We start from the raw sequence: 23,235 nt of genomic DNA, 5'->3' as shown, positions 1-23,235 counted from the left end.
TGCAGACCTGGGATTATAGCCCAGTAGAATTTTTCAAGATTATAGTTAAGATTATAGTTAAGATAATGTGACCTAGATAACTGGTATAGTGCTCCTGAGCAAAACATAGCAATTCAGCTTTTCCTTGTTCTTCTTTTATTTCAGTGGCTATTATTATATTTCTAATACAAAGAACTTCTTCTCCTATTTCTCTTTCCTGTATCTTCTGAAAAGATTGTATCCTGAGATGGTCAAATCCCAATTCTGGTCACTATTACAGTAAGAGGGGCATTTTCAAATGACATAAACATCAAAAAGAGTCATAAAAGGCACTTGGACAAATTTTTGGCAAAAAAATGTCCAAAGTGTATAATCAAACAAAAGAAAAAAAAACATTCCAAAACACCAGTGTGTCTGGAACTGAACATTCCCAAAGTTGGGCGGTCTTATGTAAGGCACCCTGACATAATAGCCCTGACAAAATTGCCCTGACAAAACAGACTTGTAACAAAATAGCCCTTGACAAGATGGCCTAGAACAAAATAACCCTTGACAAAATAGCTACCTAGAAACAAATACATCACAAAAAAAGATGATTAACTACAAGTGAAATCTTCATTGATAAAGAGGGGAATTTTTGAGATGACATCTAAGTCTGACTTTGGACGTTTTGCAAAAAACGTCCAAAATCTAAATAGGAAAGAAGGTCATTTTCGAAAAAGAAAAATGTCTCTTTTTTTCCTGAAAATACTGTTTTGTGATTTGGACAGGGGGGGGGGGGGGGGGGGGTTGGACATTTTGTGATTTGGACTTTTTTTTTGTCCATTAAAAAAAAAAAGTCAAAGTGCAAAACGCACAAAGTCAAGCCATTGGGATGTAGAAGGAGCCAACATTTTTTGTACACTGGTCCCCCTGACATCCCAGGAAAGCAATAGGGCACCCTAGGGGGCACTGCAGTAGACTTCATAAAATACTCCCAGGTACACATCTCACCATTGCTCCTTTACCTTGTCTGCTGAGCCTCCCAACTCCCCCCCCCCCCCAAAAAAAAAACCTACTACCTCCAACTGTACACTACTACCAGGGGGGTACCTATATGTGGGTACCATGGGTTTCTGGTGAGTTTTGGAGGGCTCACAGTTTCCTCCACAAGTGTAACAGGCAGGGGGAGGTAGGATCCTGGGTCCACCTGTCTGCAGTGCACTGCACCACTACTCCTATTCTAGACTATATGATATTCTAATGGACCTGAGTATAACATCTGAGGATGGCATTGAGCCTGGCAAGTAATGTTTTTCATCACATTTTTAGGGGGTGGGAGGGGGTTAGTGACAACTGGGGGAATTAGGGGAAGTCACCCCTGATTCCCTCCAGTGGCCATCTGATTATTTAAGGCACTTTTTTGTGCCTTATTCGTTATAATACAGTCTAGCTCAAAATGTCTTAGTTTTAGTCCTGGACGTTTCTGTTTTGTTCCATTATGGCTGAAAAACATCTAAGTCTCAGGAACGTCCAAGTCCCGCCCTGAACAAGCCCCTGAAATGCCCCCTTGAGATTTGGACGTACTTCTGACGGACTTCATAGAAAAACATCTAAACATAGGTTTCAAAAATACTGATTTGGACGTTTTTGTGAGAAAAACGACCAAATGTTCCTTTATGCCACTTTTTAGACATTTTTCTGTTTTGAAAATGAGCCCAAAAGGCTCCTACCAGCATTGCATTGTGTAAAACATATATAAATAGAATTCTATAGCTACCAACTGGTATTCATGATCTGTTCTGCTGTATATGGAAACTATTCTTCCATTAACATGCTAATTAAAATATATATATATATATATATATATATATATATATATATATATATATATAGTCATCATTTTCACAGTCTTACCAACCTTATCTTGTTTGGCAAAATAAGGTTATTAGGGGAAAAATGTATTTATTTTGAGGTTTGTTGGGATTCAATTAATTAACAAAATAGTCCCTTAGAAAAAAAATAACACATCACAAAAAAAGATGATAAACTACAAGTAAAATCTTCACAGATAAACATCACCAGCCGAACCCAGAACTCTTATCTCTATTGCTACTTGCTGTTACTGCATAGGGAAGACATGGCAGAGACAAGCCAGAGACAAGACTTCTGGGGTCGGCTGGTGATCAGTTCTCCTTGAATACAGGGATCATCTACAAGTAAATTTGGGCAGATTCTCTTGCAGTGTGCCACAAGGTAAGTTCTTTCCCTGTCTGGTACTGTTCGGATTACTTTGTCAGAGGCCATATTCTGGGCAGCCTGATTGGGAGGCTAATTTGTTGGGAGGCTAATTTGTCAGGGGCTATATTGTGGGCAGGCCATTTTGGCAGTGGCTGTTATGCTGGGGGCTATTATGTTGGGAGCTTTTTTGTTTGGTGATTTTTTTGTCGGGGCCATTTTGTGTGGGGGCTTTTTTATCAGGGCCATTTTGTCGGGGCTTTTTTGACAGGGCTATTTTGACCGGGTACTCTTATGGAATAAACGTCTCCAGCACATAATGGATAGCCAAACAATTTCCTACTGGTGGAAAAAAAAACATCCGCAATTAGACCTGCTTTAGAAGCGCCTAGGATAAAAGCCATCTTGTCTTTTGATCGATTTCCGATTTTGTGGAGTTGGAGAGTGGAGAGCTAGGAGCATTGGTAATTAAGAAAGTGTTACTGAGTGCTGTGTTACCTTTTGTCTGTTTGCCCCAGTCTCAACCTTGTCACCCTTACATTCCCTGACTTGCCTCCTCTGTGTCTCACCTCCTCAGCTTTTTGCCCACCCCTGCCAGCCTCTACCCAGCCACAACCACCCCTTCCTCTGTATCTGCCCTCCCCCATACTCACTGACTCCAAGTCCACACACCTCCCATTATACCCACTTACCTGTTTGACTTCTGTCTATCCTTGTTGCTCTGTTTGTCCTGTTTGCTGCTGCTGCTGCTGTGTGTGTGAGGATTGTTGGTTGCTTTTATGTGTGAGGATTGTTGGGTTGTGCTTAGTGGGTGTGTCATGAGTATTTGCTGTTGCTGAGAGAGTGATTGCTGTGTGCTGCTGCTGCTGTGTGTGGGACTGCATTGTTTGTCAGTGGTGGGAGATTGAGTGATTGCTTCTGCTGTGAGCGCTGCGTACGACTGGTTGCGCTATAGAAGTGATTTATAGTAGTAGTAGTATAAGGACTGTGTGCTGGTGGTGGGAGAGTGAGTGCCAGGTGGTGTTTGCTGGTGCTAGGCCTCACTAGACAAGTAGGTAGAGGTGTGCACAGTGGTGTGTTTGGGGTTAGTGAGTTGCACCTGTGGTGGTGGGTTATGAATGCACGGAATGTATTGAATGCACTGGTGGCTCACAAGTTGGAGGAGGTGGAGAGTTTGAAGAGGAGGCCCTGCAGGAGATACCCCCATCCCCGAACATTCAGGCCCTGCACCTGTTTCAGTGACCTCATCAATGCCCAATGACTCAACAGGTACCGGTTTGACAGGGCTACCATTCAGCACCTGTTTGACCAGCTCCAAACCCTCCTTCAGCCCAGGACCCATAGGATCAATCCCATCCCTGTTCACCTTAAGGTCATTGCATCCCTCTCTTTTCTGGCCACTGGTAGCTTCCAGTCTGTTCTAGCTGTGAACACGGGCCAGACCCAGCCTGCCATTTCCAATTGCCTAACCCAGTTCCTTGATGTCTTCCTTACTCATACCTCAGACTACATCACCTTTACTACCCCCAGACCCTGCAGAACAACATGACTCAGTTCTATGGCATAGTTAATTTCTCCTCAATCATAGGCATCATCGACTGCACACACATCGTACTCAGAACCCCGCTCCTCCCCAGGGCATGCAAGGCCACCTATAGGAATAGTCTTTCACTCTATGAATATGCAGATTGTATGTGATGCCCAGGGGAAGATTGTGGATGTGTCTGTGTGTGTGCCTGATACTCAGGTTCAACCCATAATGCTTAAATACTGCAGCATTCTGGAATCTACCGCAGGTTTGACTGAGATCACCAGCGGATGGCTCCTAGGTAAGTGCAACAGGGATCACCAACCCCATGCCCCCTCCTCATAAGTACATAAGTAATGCCATACTGGGAAAAGACCAAGGGTCCATCGAGCCCAGCATCCTGTCCACGACAGCGGCCAATCCAGGCCAAGGGCACCTGGCAAGCTTCCCAAACGTACAAACATTCTATACATGTTATTCATGGAATTGTGGATTTTTCCCAAGTCCATTTAGTAGTGGTTTATGGACTTGTCCTTTAGGAAACCGTCCAATCCCTTTTTAAACTCTGCTAAGCTAACCGCCTTCACCACTTTCTCCGGCAAAGAATTCCAGAGTTTAATTATATGTTGGGTGAAGAAAAATTTTCTCCGATTTGTTTTAAATTTACTACACTGTAGTTTCATCGCATGCCCCCTAGTCCTAGTATTTTTGGAAAGCGTGAACAGACGCTTCACATCCACCTGTTCCACTCCATTCATTATTTTATATACCTCTATCATGTCTCCCCTCAGCCGTCTCTTCTCCAAGCTGAATAGCCCTAGCCTCCTTAATCTTTCTTCATAGGGAAGTCGTCCCATCCCACTATCATTTTAGTCGCCCTTCGCTGTACCTTTTCCAATTCTACTATATCTTTCTTGAGATGCGGCGACCAGAATTGAACACAATACTCAAGGTGCGGTCGCACCATGGAGCGATACAACGACATTATAACATCCTCACACCTGTTTTCCATACCTTTCCTAATAATACCCAACATTCTATTCGCTTTCCTAGCTGCAGCAGCACACTGAGCAGAAGGTTCAGTGTATTATCGACGACGACACCCAGATCCCTTTCTTGGTCCGTAACTCCTAACGTGGAACCTTACATGACGTAGCTATAATTTGGGTTCTTTTTCCCACATGCATCACCTTGCACTTGCTCACATTAAACGTCATCTGCCATTTAGCCGCCCAGTCTCCCAGTCTCGTAAGGTCCTCTTGTAATTTTCACAATCCTGTCGCGATTTAACAACTTTGAATAACTTTGTGTCATCAGCAAATTTAATTACCTCGCTAGTTACTCCCATCTCTAAATCATTTATAAATATATTAAAAAGCAGCGGTCCTAGCACAGACCTCTGAGGAACCCCACTAACTACCCTTCTCCATTGTGAATACTGCCCATTTAACCCCACTCTCTGTTTCCTATCCTTCAACCAGTTTTTAATCCACAATAAGACATTTCCTCCTATCCCATGACCCTCCAATTTCCTCTGTAGCCTTTCATGAGGTACCTTGTCAAACGCCTTTTGAAAATCCAGATACACAATATCAACCGGTTCCCCTTTGTCCACATGTTTGTTTACTCCTTCAAAGAATTGAAGTAAATTGATCAGGCAAGATTTCCCCCACAAAAGCCGTGCTGACTTGGTCTCAGTAATCCATGTCCTCGGATGTGCTCTGTAATTTTGTTTTTAATAATAGCCTCTACCATTTTCCCCGGCACTGACGTCAGACTCACCAGTCTATAATTTCCCGGATCTCCCCTGGAGCCTTTTAAAAAAATCGGCGTTACATTGGCCACCCTCCAATCTTCCGGTACCACGCTCGATTTTAAGGATAAGTTGCATATCACTAGCAGTAGCTCCGCAAGCTCATTTTTCAGTTCTATCAGTACTCTAGGATGAATACCATCCGGTCCAGGAGATTTGCTACTCTTCAGTTTGCTGAACTGCCCCATTACATCCTCCAGGTTTACCGTGAAGTCAGTAAGTTTCTCCGACTCGTCCGCTTGAAATACCATTTCCGACACCGGTATCCCACTGAAATCTTCCTCGGTGAAGACCAAGGCAAAGAATTCATTCAGTCTCTCCACTACGTCTTTGTCTTCCTTGATCGCCCCTTTTACCCCTCGGTCATCCAGCGGCCCAACCGATTCTTTTGCCGGCTTCCTGCTTTTAATATACTGAAAATGTTTTTTACTGTTTTTTTGCCTCTAATGCTATCTTTTTTTCTTAATTCCTCTTGGCCTTCTTTATCTGCGCCTTGCAAATCTTCAGCACTGCCTCCCTCCAGGTGTTTCCACAACCCACAATTCCCACCCCACTGCAACAAGGTACCCAGACCAGCCAATACACACCCATGTCTCTCACTTTGCTTCCTCACACAGGTGACAGGATACCCACGGTGGACCTGGCTCATGACCCCGCTAGTGTATCCCCAAACTGCAGCAGAGGAGGACTATAACAACAGACATCAGACCACATGCAAGTTTCAAGTTTATTTCTTACTTAATACACAGCCCAATAGAAAACCATCAGGAGCAGTGGCGCCTAAACAATTTATAAATAACTGGAAAGACAAAGGAAAATAACTAGGTGGTTTGACCTAAAACAGTCAATCTGCTGTAGGTCAAACCACCCCCCTCACCACCACCACCATTGGGCCCCAACCAGACACCTATGTCCCAAAAGCTTAGCAAAACAAGTGAGTCTTGAGTTTAGCCTTAGCCATTCAGTGACTGCCTTAGGCAGAGATCCAACGGAAGGGCATTCCAGAGATGGGATCTTTCCTGCACCGAAGGATCCACTAGACCGCCAGGTTGGCTGCCTTCAGGTATGTGCTGGGATCCTATGTCTCGGGGGAGGAGAGAACAACCAGGTTGCAAAAGGTTAAAAAATTGAACAACCAGTTCTTGCAAGCCAGTGTGAGCTGGCTCCAGCCACCACTGCCCCCATCACACATAATCCTCCCACTCCCCCCAGCAAACTCCCCATCCCCCAGTACCCCCTCCCCGTCCCCTCCATCCAGTGCACAATAGCATAGGAAGGATGGAATCAGGACCCCTACCTACTTTCCCTTTTCCTTCCCCCTCCTCCCCCTTCCCCATCCCCTCTGGGAAGCACCTCTGCCCCCATGTCCATGAGCAGCTGCACATGGGATGCCCTATCCAGCAGCAGGCACAGAGTCTCTGTCCTCCCCATTGCTGCTGCTTCCACTGTCCCTGCTCTTCTCTGAGGTGCTGCAGGCTCTGCTGCTGCCTGAAAGTTCAGCAGCCTGGCTATCTGTTGGTCAGAGGGTGTATGTAGGTTGACCCTGAGTGGAGGAGTAGCCTAGTGGTTAGTGCAGCGTACTCTGATCCTGGGGAACTGGGTTCAATTCCCACTGCAGCTCCTTGTGACTCTGGGCAAGTCACTTAACCCTCCATTGTCCCAGGTACAAATACATACTTGTATATAATATGTAAACCGCTTTGAATGTAGTTGGAAAAAACACAGAAAGGTGGTATATAAGTCCCATTCCTTTTCCTTCCCTTCACTCCTTTGGACTGCTGGCCTTTTCTGGAAGTGCCAAAGTGGGCCTTTTGGCTGGTGGTTGAGGCCTAGGGGGTGATGCACGCTTGCTGGAGGGTGATGGTGGCATAGTACCAGTGGCCTCTGAGGCAGACGATGTGCCTGCCATGGCCACTGCAGATACCCGGAGATTGAAGGGGGCAGACTCAAGAAAAATGTCAGGAAGTTTTTCACGGAGAGAGTGGTGGATGCTTGGAATGCCCTCCCGCAGGAGGTGGTGGAGAGGAAAACGGTAACGGAATTCAAACATGCATGGGATAAAAATAAAGGAATCCTGCTCAGAAGGAAGGGATCTCCAGAAGCTTAGCCGGTGGTGGAAGAGAGGGCTGGTGGTTGGGAGGTGGGGATAGTGCTGGGCAGACTTATACGGTCTGTACCAGAGCCGGTGGTGGGAGGCGGGGCTGGTGGTTGGGAGGCGGGGATAGTGCTGGGCAGACTTATATGGTCTGTGCCCTGAAAAAGACAGATACAAATCAAGGTAAGGTATACACAAAAAATGGCACATGTGAGTTTTTCTTGTTGGGCAGACTGGATGGACCATGCAGGTCTTTTTCTGCCGTCATCTACTATGTTACTGCCAGACCCCCAGATGGCCGGACAGGAAGTGACTGGCCAGTTATAGCAGCTGGTGAGGGATAGCAGCTGGTGCTTGTGGTGGCGTGGCCCCCTCCATCCAGCCTGTGGTTCCTTAGCTGTCTCCTCAGTGACCCTGGACCCAGCAGCAAATGGGGGGGTAGAACCCCAAATTCATGGTGTTCATCTTCCCCTGCAGGTATCTTCTTGGTGTGGCCCTCTCCTGGCCCGTCAACACTTCCACTGCCCTCCTGTGAAGCCATAGCTGGTACAAGTTCTGCTCCTGGGTATAGGGTATGTGGGGGTGCAGCCCTTCCCTAGCAAATGCTAGATGCCAGATATTGGGCTGCCAGCTGCTGGTTCAGGAATTTGTTTTCTGACACATGTGCATGCAGTGGCAACATTCCTGTAACATGTTTATCAGACAGTAGGCCTTCCCATCTCACCAACTGAGAGGCCAGCCTGCCCCCAGGACCTAGCAGGGCAATATGTGGCCCCTTGACAGGGGTCAGAAAATGTCACACTCCCATAAGGCTTACAGCCATGAGCTGGCAGAATTGATTGGAAAGGGAGACAGCAGGCATGTGGATCCTAATCCCCTATCCCCCCTCGGGAGGGAGGTTTAAAAGTCCCTGTATCAAATGCTGTGGTGGAAACCTTAATTCAAATGGGGACACTTGACTTCACTTAAATGCAGTATAATAGAGATCCTCAGTATGATGGGTTGAGGTGTGTGCTGAGGAAAGAGGGGGGGGGGGGGGGCAGTTGTGAGACCTACAGGGCCTTCCTCTGCTACAGGGCCCATTGGAGCCCTGCCCTGTGGTACAGCATTTGACATTCAGGGGGAGCTGCTCTGATTGTGCACAAAGAAGACCCTTTGCACACCCCCTCTCCCCATCTGTGGAGCCTTTCCCCTTCCCATTTCTGCAGTCTCTCTGTTCCAGGGTTTGCCTAGTACTTTTGGCAGCACAATACCAGTCAGCCTGACATTTCAAGCTATCAACACAGTGTGCACAATGTAGAGACACAGACCTTTGCATGCAAAATTTATTATTATTACATGCTGCAATTATGACCACTAATAAACTATTTACAAGGGGGTGGGGCAGTCCTTTTCTCTCAATGAGTTTAGGGATGCTTCTTAAGGAGCTCTGGAAAAGGTTGGTAGCCAGGAGCAGGATCTGCTACTGTAACCTCATCTCTTGCAGCAGTTTGTTCCTGAGTCTTGCCAGCTCCTGCAGCAAGTGTGTCTCCATGGCAGCTACTTGCTGCTGAAGCTAGAGCTGGTGGTTTGCCTGTGTGGGTCCTCCAGCAGGCAGTGGAAACGTTGGGCCTGAACTCTAGCCACCTGTATTTTGCTGTGGCAGGGGGTAGGGAGTGCTGCTGTTCTTTCTCCTCCTCCTCCTCCTTCTCTTCACCCCCCTCCAGAAAGGGAATGCCCTCTGAAGGGTCCTCCCTCTCTTCACCCTCCACTGGGGGTGGGGGGGGGGGGTGATGATGGGAACATCCCATTCCCCTGGGTCAACCAGTACATTGGACTGAGCCTCAGCAGGGCTGGAGAGTGGTCCTGGGCTTGAGGCTGGTCTGCGGCTTGAGACTGGTCTGAGGCTGCTGGCTGATCCTGGGCTGGAGGATGGTCCTGGGCTGGAGGCTGATATGGGGCTGGAGCTGGTCCAGGGCTGTTGGCTGGTCCTGGACTGGAGGGTGCCCTGTGAGTGTAAAAGGTTTGCACTTTATTTTACCACATCCTACATGGCTTGCATAGTAGTGCAGCTGGCTGTCGATAGACAGGGGTGGAGATAGGTGTCGGCAATAGTGGTTACCTGGGAGATATGTCTAAGGTGTGGCATCAATGAGATGAGGTGTGGCATCAATGTCTGGCAGTGGATGTACAGGGTGCATTGGCAGTGCCCAGTTCTTTTTCAGCTGCATGCTTGGTGTAGGCGTTAGGTTTATTGGACATAAATATAACGGTTGTGGGTTTGATTCCCACTGTGGGAATTTGTGTAGCTTTTTTAAATTTTTTTTATTTAATGACTTTCAAATTATACAATCACATCCAATAAATGCAATTACCAGATATTCAGCAAAGAAAATCAGGAAACAATATCGGGGGAAAGAAAAAGTAACCACCTCAACTGTCCATAATAAAGGAAATGGATCCAAGAACAGATAATAAAAGAAGAGCAATAACTCTACTTAAGTGGTAACTTTTTTATTTCCCCTCTGTAGAGGTTGCAATGTGCTAGGTAGGTGTGTGTACTATGCAGAGCCCTTTGGTTTTGGTGGCTGGTGGAGTTTGAGCAAGAGGTTCCTCCATCCCTGTTCCTTTCCATGTCATTTCATAGGTTGGGTGTTGGGTGTAACACATATGGGGGCACACTCTAAGGAGGGTAACTATATCCTCAGCCCTTGATCTGAGACACATGTATTATTATAGGGGTGTTTTGATTGTGGTACTTACATTGGACCTGGAGGTGCTCCCGCATGAAAATGGGGTTCTCCCTCCAAATATGCCAGTACTGTGCCGGAGCAACTCCAGATCCCAATGTACATCAAACCGCCTACAAAACACAAGTTGGTAGAGATGGGGTTCAGGTGACAGGCCTTCTTGCCTTCACGTACATTATTCTATTTTAAGACAAGTTGTGCAATGCTCCTCACATAGGCTATGACAGACGGCAACAAGCAGATGGGGGGGGGGGGGTCATTGCTTGGGCTATCTGTTACACAGGCACAGGTGATATGTAAGCTGAAGTGTGTGCAGTATTGCAGGGATATGGTGATGGGCAGTAGGGTAAATTTGGTTTTCCTTTGGGCATCTGCATATACTTTAGGAAGCTACTGCCAATGTTCCCATCACTAGGTAGGTGGGGATCAGGATAAGGGGGGGGGGTGCAGGTCTGTGCAGCCCCTCATTATAGCTCTGCATGGTTAGTGGAGTGAGTGGCCCCCATACTTTCTAGACATTGGATGTGGTGTACATTCTGATTTCAGCAATGAATGTTGTGATTTCTATTTCTCCATTCTGTATTTATAGATGTGTACCATTTACAAACTTGATTTCCTTGGATTGAGATATACAGTAAGGAATTAGATTGGTAAGGGAGCAAGTGCATGTCCTGCAACATGAAAGGGACTTCAGTATTTGACCCTGTCTAAGTCTGGTGCTGTGATATGTGGGGTGGGGGGTTGGGGTGTACTGCTGGACACTTAACTTGTCAGGGTGTCTCTAATCATTCTCCACCTTCTCATGGAGACATAGGGGGTAGGTGGTGGTGATGCTTGAATAGCTCCCTCCTGTGCCTCTGACACTGAAGGACCAGGAGCTGGGTCTCCTCAGGGGAGTAATTGGGCTCCCTTCTTAAAGACAAGCTTTCCAACTGAGGAACATTCCTTCACATGCAGAGCTGTATAAGATGTGTTGCACACGGAGGGGACATCCTGCTATGACCATACATATTTTCTTGATGCGGGACCATATAATGATGATAGATATTTTGCATAGTGTATTTTTGAATGGAGGAGATGTTTTTTATCGCTGCTTGGGGATGTATTATTTCAAGAAGTATATTTTGCCTATTTTTAAATCTCTAGATAGATAGATTTTATTTTTTATTATACCCCTTTTACTTTGAACGTTTTATGATAAACGTCTCTAATGTCATTTAGATATTATATCGAAATGCCCCTCTAAGACTCAGAGATTGCAACTGTATCCAATTTTGCCTCTGCCTTGCTAGCAACAGCTTATTATTAGAGGTTCAGTAAAATCTCATGCACAGTTGGCTATGAGGCCTTTCTGCTAAAGGGTATTAAGCACTTAAGGGCAGAATTCTATAAATGGCACTTAAAAATGGGCACCGGAAAAGATTGGCATTATGTGCTATACTATAAAGCACACAAACCCTCTATAGCATAGTGCTTAATGCTGATTCCCACACCCAACTCTGGGCCCCAGCAGAATGCCCCTGACTCGTCCATGCCTCTTCCATGGCCTCATCCCCTTTTGGGTTGTGCACTATAAGATTCAGGTGCCCATCATTATTGAATAACATGCAGCCAGATGTGCACACAAACTCTATTGTCAATTAAGGTTGATAATTGGTTGTTTAGCATCCAATTATTGATGATTAACATCTCATTACCCAATTAGGTTGTGTGTGCATCTTGGAAGCACACCCAAATCTAGGCACTATATGTAGAATCCAGAAGTTAATATACAGTTAATGCATGGGAATAGGCTATCATGCAACCACTTTAAGGAGGTTGTGGTAGTTTGCCTGTTTCTGCACATTAAACCATGCATTGCTGATTTTTTAAAAGTTTTTCTATCAGGGGGCATGGTAAGGACAGAAAGTGGGTATTGAAGTGTTAGTCAGCTAGTTGAGGCATGACACAAAATTCAAAATTGAAAAGACATGCACTTATCTGAAAAATCGTAGCGCTATTAAGATCAGTCCTTTCATTACACCGTAGTAATCAAGCCATTCCAACAGTGTTTAAAGTCGCATTTCCTCAACAAGAGCGCCTTGTTTCGTTTTTCATCTTGCTGCATCTTTTGCTTTCTAGCACTGTCTTATAATGTCTTTTGCTTTAACACCATTATATAATTCACCACCATGTAACACAAATCTTCTGTAAACCTAATGTATATGCACTCCTATTTCCAGTACCCATGATGTATTGTAAGCCACATTGAGCCTGCAAAGAGGTGGGATAATGTGGGATACAAATGCAATAAATAAATAAATAAGAAGAAGACATAAAAGAGGACGTTGGATCCTGAGAAATAGTGAATTCTTCATCAAAATTCAGCATTTTTCTCCCAGTGCTAATAGTTATGAGGGGAAGTCCTCTACCTTTCAGAAAGAGATATTCTGCCTCTTGAGAGTGTGCTATAGCCAATTCACCAGTTGTGTCTTGTATTTCTGACTGATTGATTTCAGCAATCCTTGGAGTGGAGGAGTAGCCTAGTGGTTAGTACAGTGGACTTTGATCCTGGGAAACTGGATCTCACTGCAGCTCCTTGTGACTCTGGGCAAGTCACTTAATCCTCCATTGTCCCAGGTACATATAAGTACCTGCATACACTATGTAAAACTTACTTTGAGCAGTCCTAGGTCTTGTATTGTTATAGTCTAGTACACAAGCCTTAGAAGTTCCTGTTAGGGACACTGTGATGGAATTAACCAGCCAAAGTAAAGTCATCTAAATAAAAAAAAAGCTTATAGAAGAACTGAGCTAAATTTGTGTCTAACCCAAAAGGACAGAAAAATAAAACCCTAAAATGTCAGGTTTTGTTTTTTTGCAGCATTTTTCAGTTTTACCTTCAATCCCCAGTGTTAATACCCATGAAGCATAAGGTAGCCTTGAATCTGTGACACTTGGGATCAGGGCTGCCGAGAGGGGGGCAGGGGGGGACAAAATTCCCCGGGCCTCTAAGGGGGGCCCGGTGCCGCAGTCTCTGGTCTCACCCGCCTGCCCTCGGCTCCGTCAACCATTCGCCACTGGGCTGGGCCCCCTGCATTCAAATCACAGCGCCTCACCTCCGTGTGAAAGCGCAGCCGAAGGGAGGTGATCTGCTGCTGCTGCACTTACACACGGAGGTGAGGTGCTGTGATTTAAATGCAAAGAGCCTGGTCCGGTGGCGGACGTAGGGGGGCTGTTGACGGGACCGGGGGTGGGCGGGTGGAGACTGGGGACTGCGGTGCAGCGGCTTCAGGGGCAGACAGTGGCGACCTCAGGGGGGGGCAGCGGCGGGTCTCTCGGCGGCCCTGCTTGGGTTGAGACACAGCTGCCTTCCAGTCTTGATAGTCTGTGATACAAGGCAGTCAGAAATGTGTTGGCTATTTCTGATAATCTCAGTTCCTGTTTTGTGATCAGTTCAGCAGGAACCAGCTCAAAGCAGGTTTGAGCATTTCTTATCCATGTCTAGGCTTGTTTTCTGTTGTTTCAATGTTTTCTTATCCAGTTGTGATGTGAAAAAATAAAAATAAACAAAAAGAACATATATAAAATCATAATGAAACAAAATGAAAAGCCTTCAAATGGCACAGGAACTAAATACATTTTTTTTTGCCTCTACATCCCTAGGACAGATTCACTATGGGGTCCTTTTAAAAAGCCATGCTAAAAAGTGGCTGGTGTTGGTGTCAGCACTTGGGTTTTCCGTGCACTGCGACTACTTAGCGTGGCAGTAAAATGGCCACCATGCCATACTTTTTGTAATGGCCACACACTAATTTCCCCATTAGTGCATGGCCATTACCACAAGAGCCCTTAATGCCACCTATTTAGAAGGCGGTAAGAGCTCCCTTGCTAATCGGGTAGCACGCAGAAATGTGCCCACACTACCCAATTAGCATAGGCATGCCTACTGTCTGTCCTTGGGCATGCCTCCCGTTCTAGAAAATAAAAAAATATTCTCCAGTGTGGGATTAGTACATGCTGAGTAGAAACTACCACAAGATGCCTCACCGCATCCTGCGGTGGGGCCCATTTAGCCCGTGGTAGGCCCATGTTAGGCCTACTGTGCCTTAGTAAAAGAGCCCCTATGACAGGCCAAAACTTTTCTTTCTGTAGGTCTTTGAACAACCAGATACTAAGAGATATATAATTTTCACAACATTTTGCACTATGTTGGCCTAAACTTTAATTATATTTAAGTAAGAATTTCAAAACAGCACAATTCATGAGATATCCAGCATTATTATGTGGCAACATAACGTAAATAATCAATGTGCTGTGAAGTGGATTTAAGGAAAGATTAAAAGACCCTTCATAGAGAATAACTCAAAGACAAAGAAACAAGAGGTTAGGTGATTCATGTTCTTATTCTATCATGGTTCATGATTCATTAAACACACTTCCTTTATCCTATTCAGAAATCTTATTTTTTTCATGTGCTATTGAGCAGAATCTTTCTTCAACAACAAATCCAATCACCTGAAATGAAATAAGTGTGGGGATTTTGATGATAAATGATGATCCTATTGAAATTTGCTAATTAAATATGTTGTTCCCATAGAGGCACTGCAGAATGTTTGAACAGTTAATGTAGATTAAGAGCTTATGCTACATGAAACAGATCTAGTAAATGGACCTCTCATAATAAAAATAATAATACATTTTTGCTTTCAAAGGAAATAGCTAATTAGCTAAATTTTTCAGTTAATTCGACATTCAGTGTGTGTGTGTTTGTGTGCATGTAGATATATATTCTATTTAAACATTTTCATCTATTAAAAATTTTCATCTACTGCTTGTTATCTTTCCCTTTTCATTAGGGGTTCCTTTACAAAAGTGTGTTAGCATTTTTAGCGCATGCTAAAAATAAGCATGAGCTAAATGCTACAGGTGTCCATATATTTCTATGGGTGTCTCTAGTGTTTAACACGCACTAAGGGCCCCTTTGACCAAGCAGTGACACAAGGGGGCCTGCACAGTTTTGATGCACGCTGAGGCCCCCTTTTATTGCAGCAGATAAAGGGTAGGCCTTTCTATTTTTCAGGAAATGGCTGTGTGGGAAGTGAAGCACTTGCCACATAGCCATTTCAGGGGGTGGGGAGAGCCTTACCGACAGCAGTAAATCACCGGGTACTTTGACATATTCCCTGCTAGGCAGGAAATGGCATCTGGGTTCCTTTAGAGACTCCCCCCTCTATTCTAAGTGGGGAACTGTCACCAGCTACTTTCCTTTCTCTCTAGGAAATAGCTGTCCAACTCCTTCTCCTTCCAACAGAAGGTGCTAGAAAGTTGGAAACCTTCCCCCCCCCCCCCCCCCCCCGGAAAAAGAAAGTCCTCAGCAAAATTGTTCAGTAACCATAAAGGCTTCTTTTCACTCCCACAGTGAAGCTAGGTGGGGGACGAGAGGTTGGTGGTTGGGAGGCGAGGATAGTGGAGGGCAGACTTATACGGTCTGTGCCAGAGCCAGTGATGGGAGGCGGGGCTGGTGGTTGGGAGGTGGGAAATACTGCTGGGCAGACTTGTACGGTCTGAGCCCTGAAAAAGGCAGGTACAAATCAAGGTAAGGTATACACATATGAGTTTATCTTGTTGGGCAGACTGGATGGACCATGCAGGTCTTTTTCTGCCGTCATCTACTATGTTACTATGTTTCCTTTAGGGTGAGTGGTTCTCTAAACAATGCTTTGGTCCTCTTTTCTGGTAAGTGAGAAAAAGGCTCTTTCTTTTCTAGTTCATCTCCTTTCTTTCTCAATATGAAAAAGAAGGAAAAATAGCCATGCCCTTCATTGAAGATCAGGGAAAAACCCGCATGCAAATTAGTTCAGGTTCCTGCATTCACTTCTCTCCTTCCCCACCAGGGTCAGTCTAACTTTCCATGCCTGTCTCTTGGCAGCTTTTTTAAAACAAAGTCATTCAACAGTTTTGTTTGAAACAAAAGAAAACTCGTCTTCTGTTTTCAACAATGTATTTACTACAGTTCAGAGTCTTAAAAAAAACAAAACATTAGTTAACAAGCCTTCTCAGTCTTTTCTTAATTTTAACAAACAAAATTATTCACAAGAAAAGGAGTTTGAGCCCTCTCCCCTAGTAAACCTAAGGCTCAAACACTGGCAGACCCTAAACCCTCTACTCCCAATCCAGCAGGCTTATGCTGCATTGGGACCCATCCCACTCTGCCAGCAAACAAAAACCTGAAAAAAAACACAAAATTGGAACTTATTTCTTCATAGGTTATTCACTCAGTTCCTTTCTCTGAAGCACTGCTTAAAACTCATGACACTAACTTTATAGGAAGTTAACTATATTGAACTGCCATCTTCTCCTCTGGGCTTTGGACATCTGGTACACCTTCCTCATAGTCTTGAACATCCTCTGTTCTGGGATATTTCTGGACCTTGATGGGCTCGCTCATCTGTCACCCATCTTCTGCTTCAATGTGAGTCTTTATATGCTCCTGCTCCACCCTTGGAAGCCTCTCCCCCACTGGGCGGTACCACCAGGGTTTTTCTGACATCCCTCCCTCCTCCTGGCCTAAGTGAGTCCCAGTGCCCTCTGCTGGGAGAACCCTTCATTTCACTGAATTTTCGTCGCTGACCTTTTTCCCTTGAAATAAGAGGGAAATGGGGTGGGCCTATGGAGGTTTCTCCTTTTGCTCCAGTTTCCCTCTTACAGTACACACTGACGCTACAACAATAAAAATATTTTTGTAGCGCTGGATATGACACGCGCTGGGGTGTGGGAATTACCACTGGGCTGCTGTGTTAGTCCGGCGGTACTTCCTTTTTAGCGATCGGTAAGCCCACGTTGACTTACCACTGCTTTGTAAAAGGGGCCCTAAAAATGCAAGCACACCTCTGTAAAAGATCCCTTTTGTTTTTGGAGGTCTGCTGTTATCCTCAGTTTCAAGTTTCTTGATTGAAAGGATTTCTCTATTTTGCTACACTGACATAAGTCTTACATCAGGATGACCACAAGTAGGAAATGTGTGCAAAATAGAAGAAAGCTGACCTGCATATTTTTCAGTAATTATATATTTTTTTCTCTTTAATCATCTTCACATCTTACTCTAATTACTATGTCAATATCCTGGGAGGAATGCAGGATGTAAACCTTTTCTGAATAACTGGAGTTGAGAAGCAGTTCAAAACCTACTGCCAGGGGCGTAGCCACAGTGGGCTGGATGGGCACAGGCCAAGCCACTTTCCCTCCAGGCCCACCCACCCAACATCCCCTCGCATATCCTCCCCGCCGGCCAGTGGCATAGCTAGGGGGAAAAGTCGCTCCCCCAAACAGAGTTTTCAAAAAAATGGCGCCTATGCAGGCACATTTGTTTTTAAATTTGTGCTTTCTCCCCTCCCTTTCCTCCCACCCCACCTTTCCAAAACACGCCTCCAAGTCCCTTCCCAAGCCTACCACCAACCACTTTCTGTTCTCCCTCTCATTCTCCCACCCCTGGGCCCCGACTGTCAAGCTTACTTACTTTGTCTGCAGCAATAACAAGCTGATTGATTTGAGCCCGGCCGGCGTCAGATCCTTCTCTCTGCTTACATCACTCACGAGTCCCACCCTCGCGCAAACAGGAAGTGTCTGAGTGAGAGGAGGAGGAGCGAGATGCAGTAGAGCGAGAGAAGGATGTGACACCAGCTGTGGCAGTGTGCTATCGTCGCTGCTAAAAGGTTTGATGGTCGTGGAGGGAGGAGTGACAAAAGGGGCGCTGGACACAGGGATAAAGAGGGAGAGAGAGAGGAAAGGAGGGGAACAAAATGGTGCTGGACTCGGGGGGGGGGAGAAAGAGGGGAAAACAAAGTGGTGCTGTACTCGGGGGCGGGGCCGTTGGAGAGAGTGGAAACAGCGGTGCTGGACTCGGGGAGGGAGGAGGGAAACAAAGTGATGCTGGACTGGGGGGTTGGAGAGAAAGAGGGGAAACAGCGATGCAGGACTGGGGGGGATGGAGAGAGAGAGGGGAAACAGCAATGCTGGACTGGGGGGGTTGGAGAGAGAGAGGGGAAACAGCGGTGCTAGACTGGGAGGGATTTGGAGAGAGGGGAAATGGTGGTGCTGGACTGGGGGGGTATGGAGAGAGAGGGGGAAACAGCGGTGCTGGACTGGGAAGGGGGTTGGAGAGAGAGGGGGGGGGAAACAGCAGTGCTGGACTTGGGGGGGGAGGCTATCTAGACTTAACTCACAACAATAGTAAATGCTATTGAAAACAATAGCAAAATGATTATTCGAAATAAGGGACTGCCTATGTGTGGGTCCATCTGTAAGAAGCCTAAAGCTGTTCTAGTTGGATAGGCAGTGCCTTAACAGGTAGAGGACTATATATATATATATATATATATATATATACAGTGGGGGAAATAAGTATTTGATCCCTTGCTGATTTTGTAAGTTTGCCCACTGACAAAGACATGAGCAGCCCATAATTGAAGGGTAGGTTATTGGTAACAGTGAGAGATAGCACATCACAAATTAAATCCGGAAAATCACATTGTGGAAAGTATATGAATTTATTTGCATTCTGCAGAGGGAAATAAGTATTTGATCCCCCACCAACCAGTAAGAGATCTGGCCCCTACAGACCAGGTAGATGCTCCAAATCAACTCGTTACCTGCATGACAGACAGCTGTCGGCAATGGTCACCTGTATGAAAGACACCTGTCCACAGACTCAGTGAATCAGTCAGACTCTAACCTCTACAAAATGGCCAAGAGCAAGGAGCTGTCTAAGGATGTCAGGGACAAGATCATACACCTGCACAAGGCTGGAATGGGCTACAAAACCATCAGTAAGACGCTGGGCGAGAAGGAGACAACTGTTGGTGCCATAGTAAGAAAATGGAAGAAGTACAAAATGACTGTCAATTGACAAAGATCTGGGGCTCCACGCAAAATCTCACCTCGTGGGGTATCCTTGATCATGAGGAAGGTTAGAAATCAGCCTACAACTACAAGGGGGGAACTTGTCAATGATCTCAAGGCAGCTGGGACCACTGTCACCACGAAAACCATTGGTAACACATTACGACATAACGGATTGCAATCCTGCAGTGCCCGCAAGGTCCCCCTGCTCCGGAAGGCACATGTGACGGCCCGTCTGAAGTTTGCCAGTGAACACCTGGATGATGCCGAGAGTGATTGGGAGAAGGTGCTGTGGTCAGATGAGACAAAAATTGAGCTCTTTGGCATGAACTCAACTCGCCGTGTTTGGAGGAAGAGAAATGCTGCCTATGACCCAAAGAACACCGTCCCCACTGTCAAGCATGGAGGTGGAAATGTTATGTTTTGGGGGTGTTTCTCTGCTAAGGGCACAGGACTACTTCACCGCATCAATGGGAGAATGGATGGGGCCATGTACCGTACAATTCTGAGTGACAACCTCCTTCCCTCCGCCAGGGCCTTAAAAATGGGTCGTGGCTGGGTCTTCCAGCACGACAATGACCCAAAACATACAGCCAAGGCAACAAAGGAGTGGCTCAGGAAGAAGCATATTAGGGTCATGGAGTGGCCTAGCCAGTCACCAGACCTTAATCCCATTGAAAACTTATGGAGGGAGCTGAAGCTGCGAGTTGCCAAGCGACAGCCCAGAACTCTTAATGATTTAGAGATGATCTGCAAAGAGGAGTGGACCAAAATTCCTCCTGACATGTGTGCAAACCTCATCATCAACTACAGAAGACGTCTGACCGCTGTGCTTGCCAACAAGGGTTTTGCCACCAAGTATTAGGTCTTGTTTGCCAGAGGGATCAAATACTTATTTCCCTCTGCAGAATGCAAATAAATTCATAAACTTTCCACAATGTGATTTTCCGGATTTAATTTGTGATGTGCTATCTCTCACTGTTACCAATAACCTACCCTTCAATTATGGGCTGCTCATGTCTTTGTCAGTGGGCAAACTTACAAAATCAGCAAGGGATCAAATACTTATTTCCCCCACTGTATATATATATATATATATATATATATGTTTTCCATCTTGGAGTTTGCAGATCGGTTACCCTGCTGTTTTCTTAAAAATGTAGTGCATACTGAAACAATTAGGCTGTCCTAGAAAGCTCATACGCGTTAATGTTTTTTAATTAAAAAATGAGCCAAAAAAGTCTTAAAATCAGGAAAAATCCCAAACACACCAAAAGCAATCCAAAATTATTTGCTTTGTGCATATCCCTACTATATAGTATTGAAGACCTAACAGGAGAGGATGGATTTCGGGTGCTCCGGTCCCTTTCATTTTCTTGCCAGTTTTTATGAATGTGCTTATTTTTGGCAATTTGATCACTAGCTATGGGGACCTTTTACTAAGATGCACTAAAAAATGACCTGCAGTAGTGTAGGCATGAGTTTTGGGTGCGCATAGATCCAGTTTTCAGTGCGCGTGCAAAAAATGCCTTTTTTTTTTTATTTTTGCCAAAAATGGATGTGCAGCAAAATCAAAATCTGCGTGTGTTCATTTTGGGTCTGAGACCTTACCGCCACCCATTGACCTAACAGTAAAGTATCACGCAGTAACTGGGCGGTAATGACATGTGCGTATCCGATACACGCGCCAAAAATTTAAAAAATATTTTTGGGGCTCGTGTATCGGATGCGCGCCATAAATGACATTACCGCAACAGCAATGTGGTAGCTAGGCAGTAACTCCATTTGGCACGCGTTGGGAGCGTGTAGGCTCTTATGTGGCTTAGTAAAAGGACCCCTATATTGGCTTGTTTCTATATGAGAGTTATTTCTCCAACACACAATGTCCTTATTACAACTTATCAGCAATATATACTGGATTCTTCCTCAATAGGTTCAAAATGGGAGAAATTCCTTAGTAGCCTGGTCCTAGAATGATCTCTTCTAGTATAGATTTGTATCATGTTCTGACTATATACTATTTCACATAGGACCTATTTTACTAAACCATGCTAGCGATTCCCAGAGTGGCAAATGATAGGAAGCCCATAGGAACTGATTGGGCTTCCTCTCATTTGCCGTGTGGGAATCGCTAGCACAGTTTAGTAAAAGAGGCCCTTTGTTAAAAACAGGCCAAACTGAGGTACTGAATGCAAGATCTATTATTGCTCATATTTTTGTCTAAAAAAGGAAGCCACACGAAGTGTGGAGGTGCGCTTAATCCCCATGAAACAATATAGGGAGAAAAAGAAAAGAGTGGGGGAAGATAGGCTCTTTCCAATCAATAGGAGAGACGTATATTTGAAAAAAGTATAATATTTATTATTATAACAGGTTGACTCATATTTTTTTCCATTATTTAAGATTTATCTTCTTTTTAATGATTGCAGGAGCTGATGCGGTGGAAGCCCAGTGTAAAAAATTTGAAGTAAGAGGGAGTGAAGATGACAGTGTGTTGTTTTCTGCAGATGAAGATGAGATCATTATTGGTGCTAACAGACTGAGAGTAACAGGTATAATTTTAACTCTGAACTAACTATAAGTCATTACAAAAACTAGATGAAGCAGCTATGAGGTTGATCTTTAGGCTCATGCCACGTATGCACAGACCATTCACTTCTGACAATGCTCTAGAGGGAAAACTAACAACCATTCAGGAACAATAAAGTGAACAGGCCACCTAATTTTCAAGTAAGATGTGCATGCACTTTCCTTCCAAAAGTATTCACAGGTACAAAGAACTTTGGGAGTCTTTTACTAAGGCGCGCTCACGTTTTTGGCACGCGCTAAAAATGTAGGTGCGCTAAATGTTAGAGACGCCAATGCATTCCTATGGGTGTCTCTATCGTTTAGCGTGCTCACAATTTTAGCGCACGCTAAAAACATGAGTGCGCCTTAGTAAAAGGCGCCCTTTATGTCTGCAATATGTAGCTGTGGAATTTAAGAGAAAAATAACATGCATGTATTTGAAAATCCAGTTTACTCATGTTACTTTGATATTGAAACAACTCATCACATTCTGATAAAAATCATGCATGCTATGAAAACCTCCTATTAAATAGGCACCAGTCAATGTAAATATAAAGGAAGAGGCAAAAACATGCACAGTAATAATAAGCCCAGCTCCAAAAAATATTTTTCTTCAACGAACACTTTAAATATCAGTTGTAGAACTACTATTGGATCTGTCAGATGTGCATGCTTCAACCATTAGGCTAAATTAAATGAGCATGTAATCGTCATCTTTAGTTTTTCTTCCCCAATTTACAATAAATAACGAGTACTTAGCTCAGTTTCTTTTTATTACTTCATCATGGGATTCATATAAAATCATAATAGGAGACACATTATCACTGACATGAATTCACGTTTCACCAATGGTTGTCTCAAGGCCTGTCTTCTGAAATAGTGAAAAACAACTTTACAGTATAACATCTTTAAAATTATTTATGTATCCAACAGTTTAAATACCAACTGATGAGTCGGAGAACTGAATGAAATCTCTATAATCTTAGAGGATGTAATGGGGCAATTTGACAAACTGACGAGAAGCAAATCTCCTGGACTGGATGGGTATTCATCCCAGAGTACTGATAGAATTGAAAACTGAACTGGCAGAACTATTGTTAGTAATGTGTAATTTATCTTTAAAATCGAGTGTGGTACCAGAAGATTGGAGAGTAGCCCACGTAACGCCGATATTTTAAAAAGGTTCCAGAGGGGATCCGGGAAATCATAGACCAGTGAGCCTGATGTCAGTGCCAGGCAAAATAGTAGAGACTATTACAAAGAACAAAATTTCAGAGCATATTCAAAAGCATGGATTAATGAGACAAAGCCAACATGGATTTAGTGAAGGGAAATCTTGCTTCACCAATCTATTACATTTCTTTGAAGGGGTGAACAAGCATGTGAATAAATGCGAGCCGGTTGATAGTATATCTGGATTTTCAAA

General features: G+C 44.7%; 1 protein-coding gene across 2 annotated transcripts in view; it reads left to right on the top strand.

Moving 5' to 3' along the window:
- Positions 1-23,235, top strand: part of SGCZ (sarcoglycan zeta) — a 525,004-nt gene that overhangs the window by 367,227 nt on the left and 134,542 nt on the right. The window contains exon 5 of one of the 2 annotated variants that reach the window (XM_030192644.1): positions 21,671-21,793. The exons of the other annotated variant lie outside the window; for it this stretch is intronic. Coding sequence (XP_030048504.1) covers positions 21,671-21,793 — 123 coding nt within the window. The remainder of the gene's footprint in view (positions 1-21,670; positions 21,794-23,235) is intronic. 2 annotated transcript variants of the gene reach the window in all.

This window comes from Microcaecilia unicolor, chromosome 2 (assembly GCF_901765095.1).
Source record: "Microcaecilia unicolor chromosome 2, aMicUni1.1, whole genome shotgun sequence".
Classification (NCBI taxonomy): Eukaryota; Metazoa; Chordata; class Amphibia; order Gymnophiona; family Siphonopidae; genus Microcaecilia; species Microcaecilia unicolor.
This window is presented reverse-complemented; position numbering and strand designations above follow the sequence as displayed.